This window comes from Apodemus sylvaticus, chromosome 19, assembly GCF_947179515.1.
Source record: "Apodemus sylvaticus chromosome 19, mApoSyl1.1, whole genome shotgun sequence".
In the NCBI taxonomy this organism is placed as follows: Eukaryota; Metazoa; Chordata; class Mammalia; order Rodentia; family Muridae; genus Apodemus; species Apodemus sylvaticus.
The window spans coordinates 57,088,739-57,102,406 of NC_067490.1; the positions used below are offsets into that span (position 1 = coordinate 57,088,739).

The 13,668-nt window shown below is 34.8% G+C and overlaps 1 protein-coding gene and 1 pseudogene across 1 annotated transcript; one reads left to right on the forward strand and one right to left on the reverse strand.

The window, feature by feature from the left end:
- Nucleotides 1-727: 727 nt before the first annotated feature.
- Nucleotides 728-1,675, reverse strand: LOC127669718 (olfactory receptor 2B6-like). Its single transcript, XM_052163903.1, has one exon. It carries the CDS (start codon nucleotides 1,673-1,675, stop codon nucleotides 728-730), a length of 948 nt encoding a protein of 315 aa, XP_052019863.1.
- A 7,882-nt stretch (nucleotides 1,676-9,557) lies between these two features.
- LOC127670186 (high mobility group protein B1-like) lies at nucleotides 9,558-10,147 on the forward strand (annotated as a pseudogene).
- Nucleotides 10,148-13,668: the final 3,521 nt, after the last annotated feature.

Sequence of the window (13,668 nt, forward strand, 5' to 3'; positions counted from 1 at the left end):
TACAGCTTTACCCAATATGTATTGTTAATCAGTCAAAAGCAAAAAGTAATAAAATATTTAATATATTCACCAAAGGTTGTAATTTAATATTGTTCTCACAATCATACATTGAAATAAAATGAACATGCCTTGAATGAGATAGCTTTTTTATGTGTATAAATTTCATGTGGCTTAACTTTCTTCAGTTAGAACATTTTCAACATTTGTTATTCTAATTAGTGTTTCTTGTGCAAATCATCATACTGTTCTGCCTTTTCTTCCAGATTAGACATTTTTAAACCACATCCTGTTTATTGAGTAACAATCCCAAATTGTATTGGGTGTGTTATGAATTATTAGACAAGCTTTATTTCAAAATATTTTATATTTAAAATTTTGATGTACAAATTTTCTTACAGATTTTTCTTATGTGCTTTCAAATGAGTGTCTTTACTGTGACTCAGAATAACAAATGTTATGGCCATCTGGTGTTGTATGAACTCTTCAGTCACAGTGCTCAGTCCTGCCTGCAGTTCAAGCATCCCTTAAGGTTATTGCCACAATGAGAGATCTATTGCACTTTTATAGTGCAGTATATGTTTCACCAATAGTTGACTGTTTCCTTCTTGGCCCAGTCACTCTTAAGATCTCTGTGGCATTTGTTAGATGGTTCCCGCATGAATTCCAAGTCCAGAATTTTCTTTGAGAAGCAAATCTGTTTATTTTTGCTGCTTTGGCCTTTCTTTAGCTATTGCCTTGTCTTGACCCAAAACTCCTTTGTTAGTGCCCTCCTCAGGGCGGCCTTCACGTCCTTGTTCCTCAAAGTATAGATGAATGGGTTGAGGGTAGGTGTGACAATGCCGTAGAACAGAGCCATGATCTTGCCCCTGTCATGAGAATAGCTTGAGGGAGGCTGAACATACATACTGATAGCTGTAAAGTAGAAGAGGAAGACCACTACCAAATGTGAAGCACAGGTATTAAAGGCCTTCCAGCGACTCTCAGCAGAACGGAGTTTCAGCACTGCCTGAGCAATGAACACATAGGTGCCCAGGATGAGGCTGAGAGGCACCAAGAGCAGTAAAGCTCCAAGAACGTTAAGCTCAGCTTCATTCACAGTTGTGTCAATGCAAGCTAGCTTCAAAAGGGCTGGAACTTCACAGAAGAAATGGTCTATTACTCTCTGTCCACACCTTGGGGCTACCACAGTGAGGGTGGACTGCACAAGAGAGTTTGCAAATCCACTAATCCAGGTCCCTGTGGCCATATGGATGCACCGTTTCTGGTTCATGATGATAGGATAGTGAAGGGGCTTGCAAATGGCAGCAAAGCGGTCAAAGGCCATGATGGCCAGAAGGATGCATTCAGTTGAGCCCAAGGCCAAGAAAATATAAAGCTGGGCCACACAGCCACCATAGCTAATGGTCTTTTCAGGCCCTCTAAGATTGACCAACATCTGAGGGACAGTGCTTGTAGTATAGCAGAGGTCCAGAAGAGAAAGGTTAGAGACAAAAAAGTACATGGGGCTGTCAAGCTGGGGGTCTAGGCGAGAAACCAGGATAATGGAGATATTACCAAATAAGGCAAAGATGTAGGCCACCAGAAAAATTACAAAGAGAGGTGTCTCCAGCCAAGGCCGGTCAGAAAATCCCAATAAGATGAAGTCATCTACTGAGCTCTGATTGTTGATCCACATATTACTATTAACAAGTAAAATTCTAGCTTTAACCTGTAAATACCTAATTTCCGAGATGGTCACCACTCAGCTAAGAGGAAACAATGGAAAATTAGAAGTAATACAGAGATAAGATGCCCGTTTTCTCTCTGTATAATATTGCCTTGGCATGGTTGTAGTATTGAAAGAACAGCAGTATACCTGGGGAATGTTGCTTAATTAATGGCTGGTTAATTCAGGTTAGCTATTTTCTGGATTTTGTTATATTTTTTTTTAAAATGCATCCTCAGTAATACCATTGGCTCAACATGATGTGGGCATTTAGTAGCGACAGCATAGAATAGATTAACACAAATTTGGGGAAGACAGAGTTCCTCCAAACCACTTGAACAATGTAGCAAAGGCAGAGTGCAGTGGGTCTGTGTCTGTGTTTTAGGGCGACACATCCATCTTTCTCACAATAAGAATAAGACCAAGAATCTCATGAGACCTGAAACATTTTATAAAACCTGGGTGATAAGAAGATGTCATGCCAGGACTTCTTTTGTTCTTTCCAAGTTCTCCGGCCCATCCTATGGTGAGATAAAAAGCATCATAAAACAAAGCAGAACGTTTAAGAACCTTCTTAAAATTTCAGGCCTAAGATATTTGTAGATTGTGAACATGCTGTTTAAAAATATCTCTATAAAAGACTTTTCATCTTAGAGAAACACCAGAGTTTCAAATGTTTAAATCCTTGTACAATTCTGTATCTACTTGTAATTGCTCAGTGTTATTAGCACACACAAATGTACACATTTCCCTTCAGCCTTCCTTATTCTGAAATATGACTCACTAGTTCTACTATGTCTATTACCTCAGCTGCCCCATTGAAATTCCTTTATATTATCACTTATGAAAAGTAACCTCAATGGCCAATTATTCTAATTCTTGTCTTAAATTTGTTTTTGTTGGACTGGGAAACAACTCAGTTGATAAAAGGCTTGCATCCCAAGCCATATAACCCAAGGCTCATCATTGAAGCCTACATAATTAAAAAAGCAATAAGGTCACAAGTGAGGATAGTGGGCCACATCTGTAATTTCAATTCTCTTCCAATAAGATGGGAGACAGGAGGATTTGCCAGAAGTTCATATGTTCATCACAGAAACAGGAAAATAAGATACCTTGCTTTAAAACAAATTTGAAGAAAAGAAATGATTCCTGAAATCCTTTATTCTTCTCCTCTCATAAGCTTTCACCTGCAAATACCCACATTCATATACAAATATATATACACACAATATACACATGCTTAAATTTATTTTTGTTTAAATCCCAATATTTGTATAAGTTTGCCCTTTGTTCAAATCCCAGGCTTTCTGCTTACTAACTGTGATTTTGAGTGTCAGTTTCATGCTTCAATATTCTTCTTTAAAACAAGCATAGAAGCACTTATATAGGTAAGTATATTAAGCAATATAATGTAACTTGTAAACCTACCCCAGTTTCAGTTCTATGTCAATTAACTATGGATTCTTTATTTACATGGTAGAAGTTAAAAATAGTGTGTTTGCTTTATTTTGTACCTACATACACTGTATTATAGAAATTAACAGATATCTATTAGGATGTAGTAAAACTGATATGACTGATAAATCAGTTTCAGATTCATTGACTATTATTCTGACACCTTTTTGTCCCACCCTATTATACAATGAGACAATGAAAATCTTAAAGGCTTTCTTTAGCCGGGCCTATTTTCTAAGTCTGTGCTATTGCTCTGGTGGTAGAATGAATGACAGTGATGAATGATAGGGAGAGAGTATTTCTACAGCCAGACCTCTATCTCTACCTATAAATCAAGTGTGATAGCATACCCCTGTAATCTCATCCTTTTGGAGGCAGAAGCAGAAGAATTGCAAGCTTGAAGCCTGCCTGGCCTCTCTATTGCATAATCAGGTCTAAAAAAATATCCCTATACATAGTAACATTTCCCTACAGGGTAGTAGGCATATTCACTACCTTTTTTTTTTTTTTTTTTGATTTGTTTTTTTCGAGACAGGGTTTCTCTGTATAGTCCCGGCTGTCCTGGAACTCACTCTGTAGACCAGGCTGGCCTCGAACTCAGAAATCTGCCTGCCTCTGCCTCCCAGAGTGCTGGGATTACAGGCATGTGCCATCACCGCCCGGCTCTTGTCTTTAATCTTAATGAGTTCCTTTGATATTTTATCTCATCTGTTTCCAGAAAAAAACTTTTACTTTTTCATTCCATGCCTGAGGTATAATAAAAAATATTATGTATGTATCCTTCTACCTCTAATTATAAAATTCCTTTCATTAACCAATAAATATATTTATTTTACTTGGTAAGAATCAGTGGGCTTTGAGTGTATTACTTCATAACTTTTAGGGATTCCATTAGTTAAAACAAATCAAAGTACTTGGATATAAACTCTGTATTGCTTTTACAACCATTGAAAATTGAAATTCATTTATTTTGTAATTAAAGACAAACAGCTGTACCATTTGTATATGATGTAAGTTGGAATGTAAGCGATAGCAACAATATTAATAACTTACATAGTGAAATTGCTCCAGAAATTTCCAGATGCCTATGACCATCTATGGAAATTTAAGTTGATTATTGAGACTTCTACCTTATAGAGTTTGTTCACTTTCACCACACTAATTCAAGTCCTCACTTCAAATTTGGTCCATATAATTCCACTCTTTTTCCACTTCTCACTCAGGGACTGTGTTTTAGAAATAGTGTTTCAGAAACATATTAATTTCTTGTATTATATTCCCAAGGAGATCGACAGGCAGCAGCATTTCCTGTAGAGTAGAAGATTATTTTAAGAATAGAGATTTATTTGGCATGAAGAAAAACCTTTATTTTTCTTTGTATTCATGACCCAAATTTTGCCTTGGGGACAAATGAAGTTTTCTCTTGGGTTGCAGATTCGGTCCTGGATTGTACTCAGCATTCACATAACTTCTGTATGATTAGAATCTCTAAAATGCGAACTGTAGAGTATTACCTTTGTCCAGTGTGGATGAGTGCTTTGTGAAGAAGTCTGCATTCACAATATCATTTCTGGGTTTCTGAAAATTTCATACTATTTTTCTAAGCTGTAAAAGCCAAGATTCTTTCACTGTGTTTCACAGTGATTATTACATTATTTTCCCACCATTTCTCTCCAAATAAGTACAGGCTATTATTTCTGTTTATAAATGCTATTGAGTTTCTGATATAAGCATGGGCTGTTTCCAATAATTTCAAATTACATAATTATAATTTATAATAACTGTGATTTTAGTATTGTATAATATATATAATACATATGTAATATATAATCCTATATATTATATAATTATAAAATATACATATATATTTTATAATTATATAAATATATAATTTATGTAATACATGATATATTATACATATTATATATTCTGCATAATATATGTATATTATAAATATAAAATGTTACTTATAATTATATAATATATAATGATATATTATATAATATTTGATTTTTAGTAAAATATTCTCCTAATTGTTTTGAAATATGTTAGAATCTGGGATCATAATTAATGTATTTTTTCAGAGATTTTAAGTAAAATGCATACACCCACATTTTGTGGGAGAGATTTTCTCCTTGCCAATGTGAGATCCACATATATTTAATATAATAATAAAGCATTTAATATAAATATTTAATATATGATACATTATATGTAATATATGGCATATATAATATTACATAATTATATATTGTATAAAAATAAAATTTATTATAAGTGTAATAAATTAATAACAGTAGTCAACAGTATAGTTTTTATATATGGATTACAGCACATTTCTACAGTTTTAAGTACTTGATACACTCCTAAATATTAAATATTTATAGGAATATGGAAGAAAAATGAATTATGATAAAAGATCAATTCTTAAATCATAAGGTAGAATTGAGAGAAGAAAATGGAGAAGAAGGAACAGAGAGTGGGAGGGAAAGAATCATATGAGGACTGTACTGCTGTTGCACTGACTCACAGAAGATGCTTAAGTCAGTATTTGTCAGGCAGAAGCACAGAAGGTAGAACAAAATTATAATGAGGGAGACAGTTAAGACTAACTAAGGTAATCCAGTTGATTTGCCTTGAAAGGACTATGGGGAAGGGGAGTGGTTGCCTTATTGATATATAAGATAATTATGGTGTTTAGGGAAACTTAATTTAGAAATAAAAATATGCTATGGTTCCTGTGAAAGGAGGAATTAAATATGCAAGATGTATCTAATTGGTATCATAAAAAAAGTGTGAAAAGGAATGGAAGGTCGTGAGGTTGGAATCTGATGTTAGGTCTTAAGGCAGGTAGCTAACCATCTCAGATGTTTAAATTGTTCTATGCTCCTCACTTTCTACACTGGCTCAGATATATGCTAACAAGCTAAATTTACTTAGATATTGCTATGTTTTTAACTTCCTGACTTGGTTATTAGATGCCCTTATTTTTAATTGTCAAATTTAAACAGCTTCGAAGTTATTGATATGTTTGGGCTTTCAGTACTAGGTAGATTTGTACACATAATTCTCTATTTTAACACCCACAAACACTGAAATGCAGAAAAGTCAATCTGGAAAGTGCTGAAAAGTTTATCTACAGATATTAAATGAAGATACAAGGTTCTGAATGTAAATAGCATTAGCAGTGATGTATATTTTCATAGCCTCCTAATAAAACTGTATGAGAAGGATCTGTGGATACTATAATGCACACACACACACACACATAATGTATATACATAATATATATGTATTATGTGCATACATATATTATATTATATATATATATATAATCTTCACATATATATTATACTTTTCATGTCCATACCTGATTGGTTCTTACAATAAGCCTCCAAATAAGTATTATCATCGGTTTTTCAATTAAAGAGAAGAAACAAGTATAAAGAGAATATATCCAGCCCTTGCTCAAGTTTGTGCATGTAAATTCAAAATCAAAGATCGAATAATGTTAGGTTTCAAATCCAGTTTTCAAAGTTTTTAAAATGAAAATGTGTATGACAAGAGAGAATTAACCTTTCAGTTTAAAAATATTGTTTTATATATTTTTCCATCCCATTCCTGAGAGCTACAGCAAAATTAAATAAATGATTGGTTTGACTCACCTTCCATTTCCAGATCCCTCCTGTGTTTTCCTGGTATTGGGTATATAGAGTTTGTGCATAATGATCAGGAATGGAAAAAAAAAAAACTGACTTGTGTCTCAGATAGAGGGTGCGGACAAGTTTCTATCTGAATCTCTTCTTTCTGACCTATGAAAAGGCCAAATTTAAGTATCCAACTCCCATTTATGGCTGTTTTCTGGCCCCACAAACCAACAGGGAGGTTTCCCCCATTTCCTTAGTTGCATCCTGTTTTAAACCTCTGAGGTTCAGCATAATTATCACCATTGTTGCCAGCATGTCCAGAAGAAAAGAACCAGAGGGACCAGACAGAAAGAAAACCCCAGAAACAAACAAGAAAAAATTAAAACAAGGGCTGGAGAGATGGCTCAGTGGTTAAGAGCACTGACTGCTCTTCCAGAGGTCCTGAGTTCAATTCCTAGCAACCACATGGTGGCTCACAACCATCTGTAATGGGATCCGACACCCTCTTCTGGTGTGTGTATTCACATAAAATAAACAAAATAAATCTCTAAAAATATTTAAAAAAATTAAAACAAAACATAAACTTTAGAGTCAGTAAGAAGAAATCAAACCACTCAAATAAGACCTGGACAAATAAGGGAATTTCTAGATTGGAACTAGTGTGCTTACTGTTTTGAGAAAAGTAGTGCAACTTCATAGAGTTGTAAAATGTTTCTAAGTATGACTATTATAAAGCGATATTTGATTATTTATAGGTTTGCGAGGACCTGGAGACTGTTCATCTTTTAAGCAAAGTTTTGAATTGCTGCCTCTTATAACCCACATAGGTCTCCTAGTCTGGCTCCTGCTCCATATTTTTACTCTCTACTCATGTACTGGACTTGATTTAGTTTTTTTTTCCTCTCTCATTTTATGAACTGAAGTTCATGTGAAAATTCATTGTATCAAATGTGCATCTTACATCATAAAGGAGAAAAATCCCTTCCATAGAATGTGGTTGGAAGGGATATCATTTAAAAATCTCTGGAAAAATTCAGAATTAAGATCTCACATTTAACATATCTCAAAACAATAAAAATGTTAATATAGCAATGAAATAATGGAGAAAGATATCACTTAGTTCTGATATCATTAAAAACTCTGAGTCCCTAAAAGACATATGTTTTGGTAAAAGTTAAATTTCTGCAAAGACGAAGAGATGATTACCATGAAGGAAGGAGAACAAACAAAAAACAACAGACAAATTCCAAAAGCATCTGTGAAGTATAGGAAAGCCAGAGCCCAACAGATAACATATTTTTTATAGTAACTTAGTGGAAACAACAATAATTACTAAGGCAAACAATCTTGTTTAACACTTAAATGAATAATAAAATATTTATTCTTATCTCTAAAAATATAATTAAAGTCATAGTTGGATACAATTTTTACTTAAATTGAAAAGAAGAAATATTTTCATTTTGTATCAAATTGGTTATATAATGTCATCTGTACAAATCTTGGAAAGCAGCTTTGGACTTTATGCCATCTGCAAATATCATAGGAATGTACATTACATCTGACACAGAATGCCATCAGTTCATGCAGAGGCATGAACATCTTCAATTCGTTATTTACATAAGCACAGAATAATGCATGTTAAATGCTCACTAATCTTGTGATTATTCCTTACATATCTACACTGTAATGCATTTATTAATTAAACATTATAAAACAAGTTTATGGATAGAAAATTAAAATGGTCTCCAAGGTATGTACAATAGTCATACGCAAATGCACGCGCGCGCGCGCGCGCACACACACACACACACACACACACACACACACAAAATCCCACCTTAAGATAGAATGGCAAAGTAGGAAGCCTAAACAAACCTGTAATGTATAACCATATCAAATCAATGGTTAAGTGTCTTGTCAAGAGCAGTCAAAGTCCATGAAAGTTTTTTCTTCTGCCTATTAATGCCAGAGCCTGTGTCTTAGGTGCTACTCAAAAGTGAGATGATGTTTTCACAAAATGAACAGGACTATGACACTTGCTGAATTCCTGATGATGCTCAGGGAATCATGTGAGGCATGTGTCAGCATCATTTTAGCTCTTTGTTCTAGATTTTTAAACAGTGTTACAGGACTTCGGTTCTGGGAGCAGAATGAGGAAACTCTCAAGTAAAAGCTGCATGCTTTATCTAGGAGAGTCTTGACTGACAGTATGTCAATCAGACCTAGCAGGGTGGGTATAGAAGTTCTACAGGCTTCAGACCCTGAGACTTTGAAGGGCAAGTTTTACTTTCAAATGTTGTGACATCATAGAACCCTTACCTGAATGTGTGGACCTTGAGACTATCCATGTTTTAGATAAAGTTTTAAATTATGATTTTAGTTTCACAACACACTCTGCCTTCTAACATGGATTTTATCTTTTTCTCCTGTTTTTAAAATCACATGGTACTATTCATTGGAACATTTATATTCTTTTAAGAGAATGACAATTATCACTTCTGTTTTAATAGATCATATTTGATCAGATCTCATTTTTAGACACTCATGTGTATAACAATGAGGATGAATTGATAGAAATATTTAAAGGATGTTTGAATAGTTATAAAAGTGTGAGTTGGGCATATGGCTCTGGCTCTCACAGCCATTGCAGTACTTAGAGCTCCATAGAGACAGAGCCAGGTCAAGGGAGAGCCAGACAGGTACTTTGAGACGACTCTGTACCTCACGGAGGAAAATCAACTAAAAACATGGGCAAAGGAGATCCTTAGAAGCCAAGAAGCAAAATGTCCTCATATGCATTCCTTGTGCAAACATGCTGGAAGGAGCACCCAGATGCTTCTATAAACTTCTCAGAGTTCTTCAGGAAGTGCTCAGAGAGCCTGAAGGCCATGTCTGTTAAAGAAAAGGAGAAATTTGAAGATACTGCAAAGGATGACAAGGTTTGTTATGAAAGAGAAATGAAACCTGCATCTCCCTCAAAGGGGAGACCAAAAAGAAGTTCAAGGGCCCCAATGCACCCAAGAGGCCTCCTTTGGCCTTCTTCTTGTTCTGAGTACTGCTCCAAAATCAAAGGCAAACATCCTGGCTTATCCATTGGTGCTGTTGCAAAGAAACTAGGAGAGATGTGGAAGAACACTGTAGCAGATGACAAGCAGCCCTATGAGAAGGCAGTTGCCAAGCTGAAGGAGAATGAAAAGGATATTGTTGCCTACAGAGCTAAAGGAAGCCCTGATGCAGTGAAAAGGACAATGGTCAAGGCTGAAAAGAGCAAGAAAAAGAGGAAGAGGAAGGTAAAGAGGAGGAGGAAGAAGAAGAAGAAGAAGATGATGATGAATAAGTTGATTCTAACACATTTTTTCTCTTGTCTATAAAGCATTTAACCCCCTTATAGAGAAAGAAATGTAAGGCAGTGTAAGATTTGTTTTTAACTGTACAGTGTCTTTTTTTTTTTTTTGAATAGTTACCACACTGCTGAATGTGTCTTTAGATAGTCCTGTCCTGGTGGTATTTTCAATAGCCACTAACCTTGCCTGGTACAGTCTGGGGGTTGTAAATTGGCATAGAAATTTAAAGCAAGTTTTTGTTGGTGTCCAACATAAATTATATATGGGAATAATAGTTTGGTTTTTGGTTTATTTACTTATTTAATCATTTTCTTTTGGTTTTCTTTTTTTTTATCTTCAGTTGTTTCTGATGCAGCTTATACAAAGACAATTATTGTTCTGTTAAGTGAATACCACTCTGTAATTGCAAAAAAAATAAAAATAAAATTGCCAGGCAGTGGTGGCGCACATCTTTCATCCCAGCACTTGGGAGGCAGAGGCAGGAGGATTTCTGAGTTCGAAGCCTGCCTGTTCTACACAGTGAGTTCCAGGACAGCCGGAGCTACACAGAGAAACCCTGTCTCGAAAAATAAAAAAAGAAAGAAAGAAAGAAAAAAACTGTGACTGTTTTGTTGACATTCTAGATGCTTCAATTATTTTTATTTAAAAAATTGTGAGTTGCCATGTGGGGTCAATTTTTGACCTTTATCATTAGAAGTAAAGGACTTGACATCCATTCTTCAGAAATATGCCCTCTGTTCTTCAGCATATTCAAAATATTCTTAATTAAATCAAAAGTTTCTTTTTTGCATATATTTGCAGTTATATCATCTGCAAAGTAATAGCAGTCAATGGAAAATAAATCATTTACTACTAATTTCTTAAACACCCCAAGAATCAGTAAAGTTTACTGTATATGTATTTAAGGTTTTTTTCTTGTTTATATTCCCTTCCATGGAGTATTATGTATTAATACGGGCAATACATTTATCATCTAATTGCTTATAGTGATGTACTTACAGTGGTTCTTGAAATATTGTTTGAATGATACATGGCTGATATTTTGATTAACCATTTCTACCTTCATATTTTTTTCCTAAAACACAATTTTTAAATGGGGAAAGGTTACAGGTTTATTTTATTTTATATTAACTTATTATTGATTAAGTTTTAATATGAGGGACTACACAAGGATGCCAGAAAATTGAAAACAGGTAACAAAAGATAGCAGGGAAATTTGTAACTCATTAATTTTTTTGTTTGTTTTGTTTTTTGGATTGGGTTTTTTCGAGACAGGGTTTCTCTGTATAGCCCTGGCTGATCTGGAACTCACTTTGTAGACCAGGCTGGCCTCGAACTCAGAAATCTGCCTGCCTCTGCCTCCCAGAGTGCTGGGATTACAAGTGTGAGCCATCACCGCCCAGCTGTAACTCATTATTATTAAACTAATTATAACAAAAAGCATAAAGTAAGTAACTATAAGGTGAAAGCTGGATTGTGCTAGTATATCTTTTCAATAATAGCTTTAAGTGCCACGTGTTATAGCTGTACTAGGTGAACACCTTTTATCCTGGATGGAGGAGGTAAATTAGGTGATTAACCATAGGGGATAATCTATAATGTTTGGTGAGAATGTCTTTTAGAGTTTGAGTTCATGTCAGTGTGAGGAATATATCTTCCCCACACTCTGTAAAGCAAAATTCATAGAAATCAAACCTAAAGCTACAAATAAGTCACCACCATTAGACTGCAGCTGAGTAACCCTATCATAGTAAACTGTTTCCTAAAAGTACACATTTACATAAAACAACTATTTAAGATGAATAAAGCCTAATTTGTTTAATTATTACAAATGGATTGAGTAAGGTATTGGTAATGAGTAGTAACTGCTTGGATATTTTATCTCTGGAAAACATTTATATGTCCATTAAGGCCATATCCTCTTCTTGACAGTATGAGTTTTGTTAGGATGAGAAACAGTTTATTAATGATACATGTTATTTACTAACTTCTTGTTCAGTGTTTTCTAGCTATTCCAATACAGCATGAAGTTGAACTCTGTTAGTTTTTCCTATTCCAGGTGCTGCTATTTATTGCCACACAGAGAGCATCTGTCATGGGAGGATGCCTTTGATTCCATTGCCATCATTAAAATCAAGTAATTAGGGTCATAGTTAGGGTTTTCATTTCTGTGACGAGACACTAACAAGACAACTCTTATAAAGGCAAACATTTACTTAGGGTTGGCTTACAAATTTAGAGGTTTAGTTTATTATCATCATAGCAGGAAGCATGGCAACATCCAGGCAGACACGGTGCCAGAAAAGGAGCTAAGAGTTTTGCACCTTGATCTGAAGGCAACCAGGAGAGCACTGTCTTCCAGGGAGCTAGAAAGAGGATCTTAAAACCCAACCCAACAGTGACAAACTTCCTCCAACAAAGCCACACCTACTCTAGCTTCCTAATAGTGCCACTCCCTTTGCCAAGCATATTCAGACCACAACACTGAACAAGGAGGGGCATATGGGAGGGTTTAGAGTGGGGAAAAGTTGTAATTATAATCCCCATAAAATAAAAAATAATTTAATAAAACTGAATGACATAAGAATAACAATTTTAAAGATTTTATTTATTTATTTATTATGTATACAGCATTCTGCTTGCATGTATGCCTTCAGGCCAGAAGACATCACCAGATCCCATTATAGATGGCTATGGGCCACTAGGTAGTAGCTGGGAACTGAACTGAGGACTCCTGGAGGAGTAGCCAGTGCTCTTAAATTCTCAGCCATCTCTCTAGCCTGAAAAATCACATTTAAAAAGTATATGTTACAAAGTAATATGAAATAATGTTTACCTCATTTTGGTCACATTTTCAAGTAGGTTATTTTTTCATTCATATATGGATGCAAGTAAATACATAAATACAAATTGGGTAAGGACTATTACTTGATATAATCAAACTTGATACGCCTGAATATATCAACATTATAATCATAAAAATAGAAGTTTGAAAACATGCTATTTATCATTTAGTATGAAATAAGTTGGTTATCACAATGAACATTACTTTTAAATTAATACTCAATATGAAAATGAAGATTTTACTAAAATCTGCACAAGCTCAGAAAAGAAATGGTAGAGTTAAAATGCCAAGTATGTAGTTTAATTTCCCCCAATGTTTTCTGCAATATTAATGGTGGTGTTTGCTGTAAAAGTGGGAATAGTTGCTTTCTTGGATTATTAGAATATTCCTGGGGAGAGACATGATATGGAAGATTATGATAATGTATGTGAGTTCATATGCCAAGGAGAAAAAAAAGTAGGGATGGGACAAATTGGAGAGTATGAGTACCAAAAGAGTCATGAACTTCTAGGGATGTAAGGAAATATTGCCTCACCTAAGTCCCAAAACATCCTGGGAAGAGACTGAGAAGACAACAGGCTCAAGGCGAAGTGCATTACAACAATGGCAAACTATATAGTGAGCTTCAGAGGCCAAGATGACTGCAGTGCAAGATCATACACTAGAGGA

Excerpts from the sequence above, each read along its gene's own strand:
- LOC127669718 (XM_052163903.1), bottom strand. The coding sequence starts at position 1,675 with ATGTGGATCAACAATCAGAGCTCAGTAGATGACTTCATCTTATTGGGA.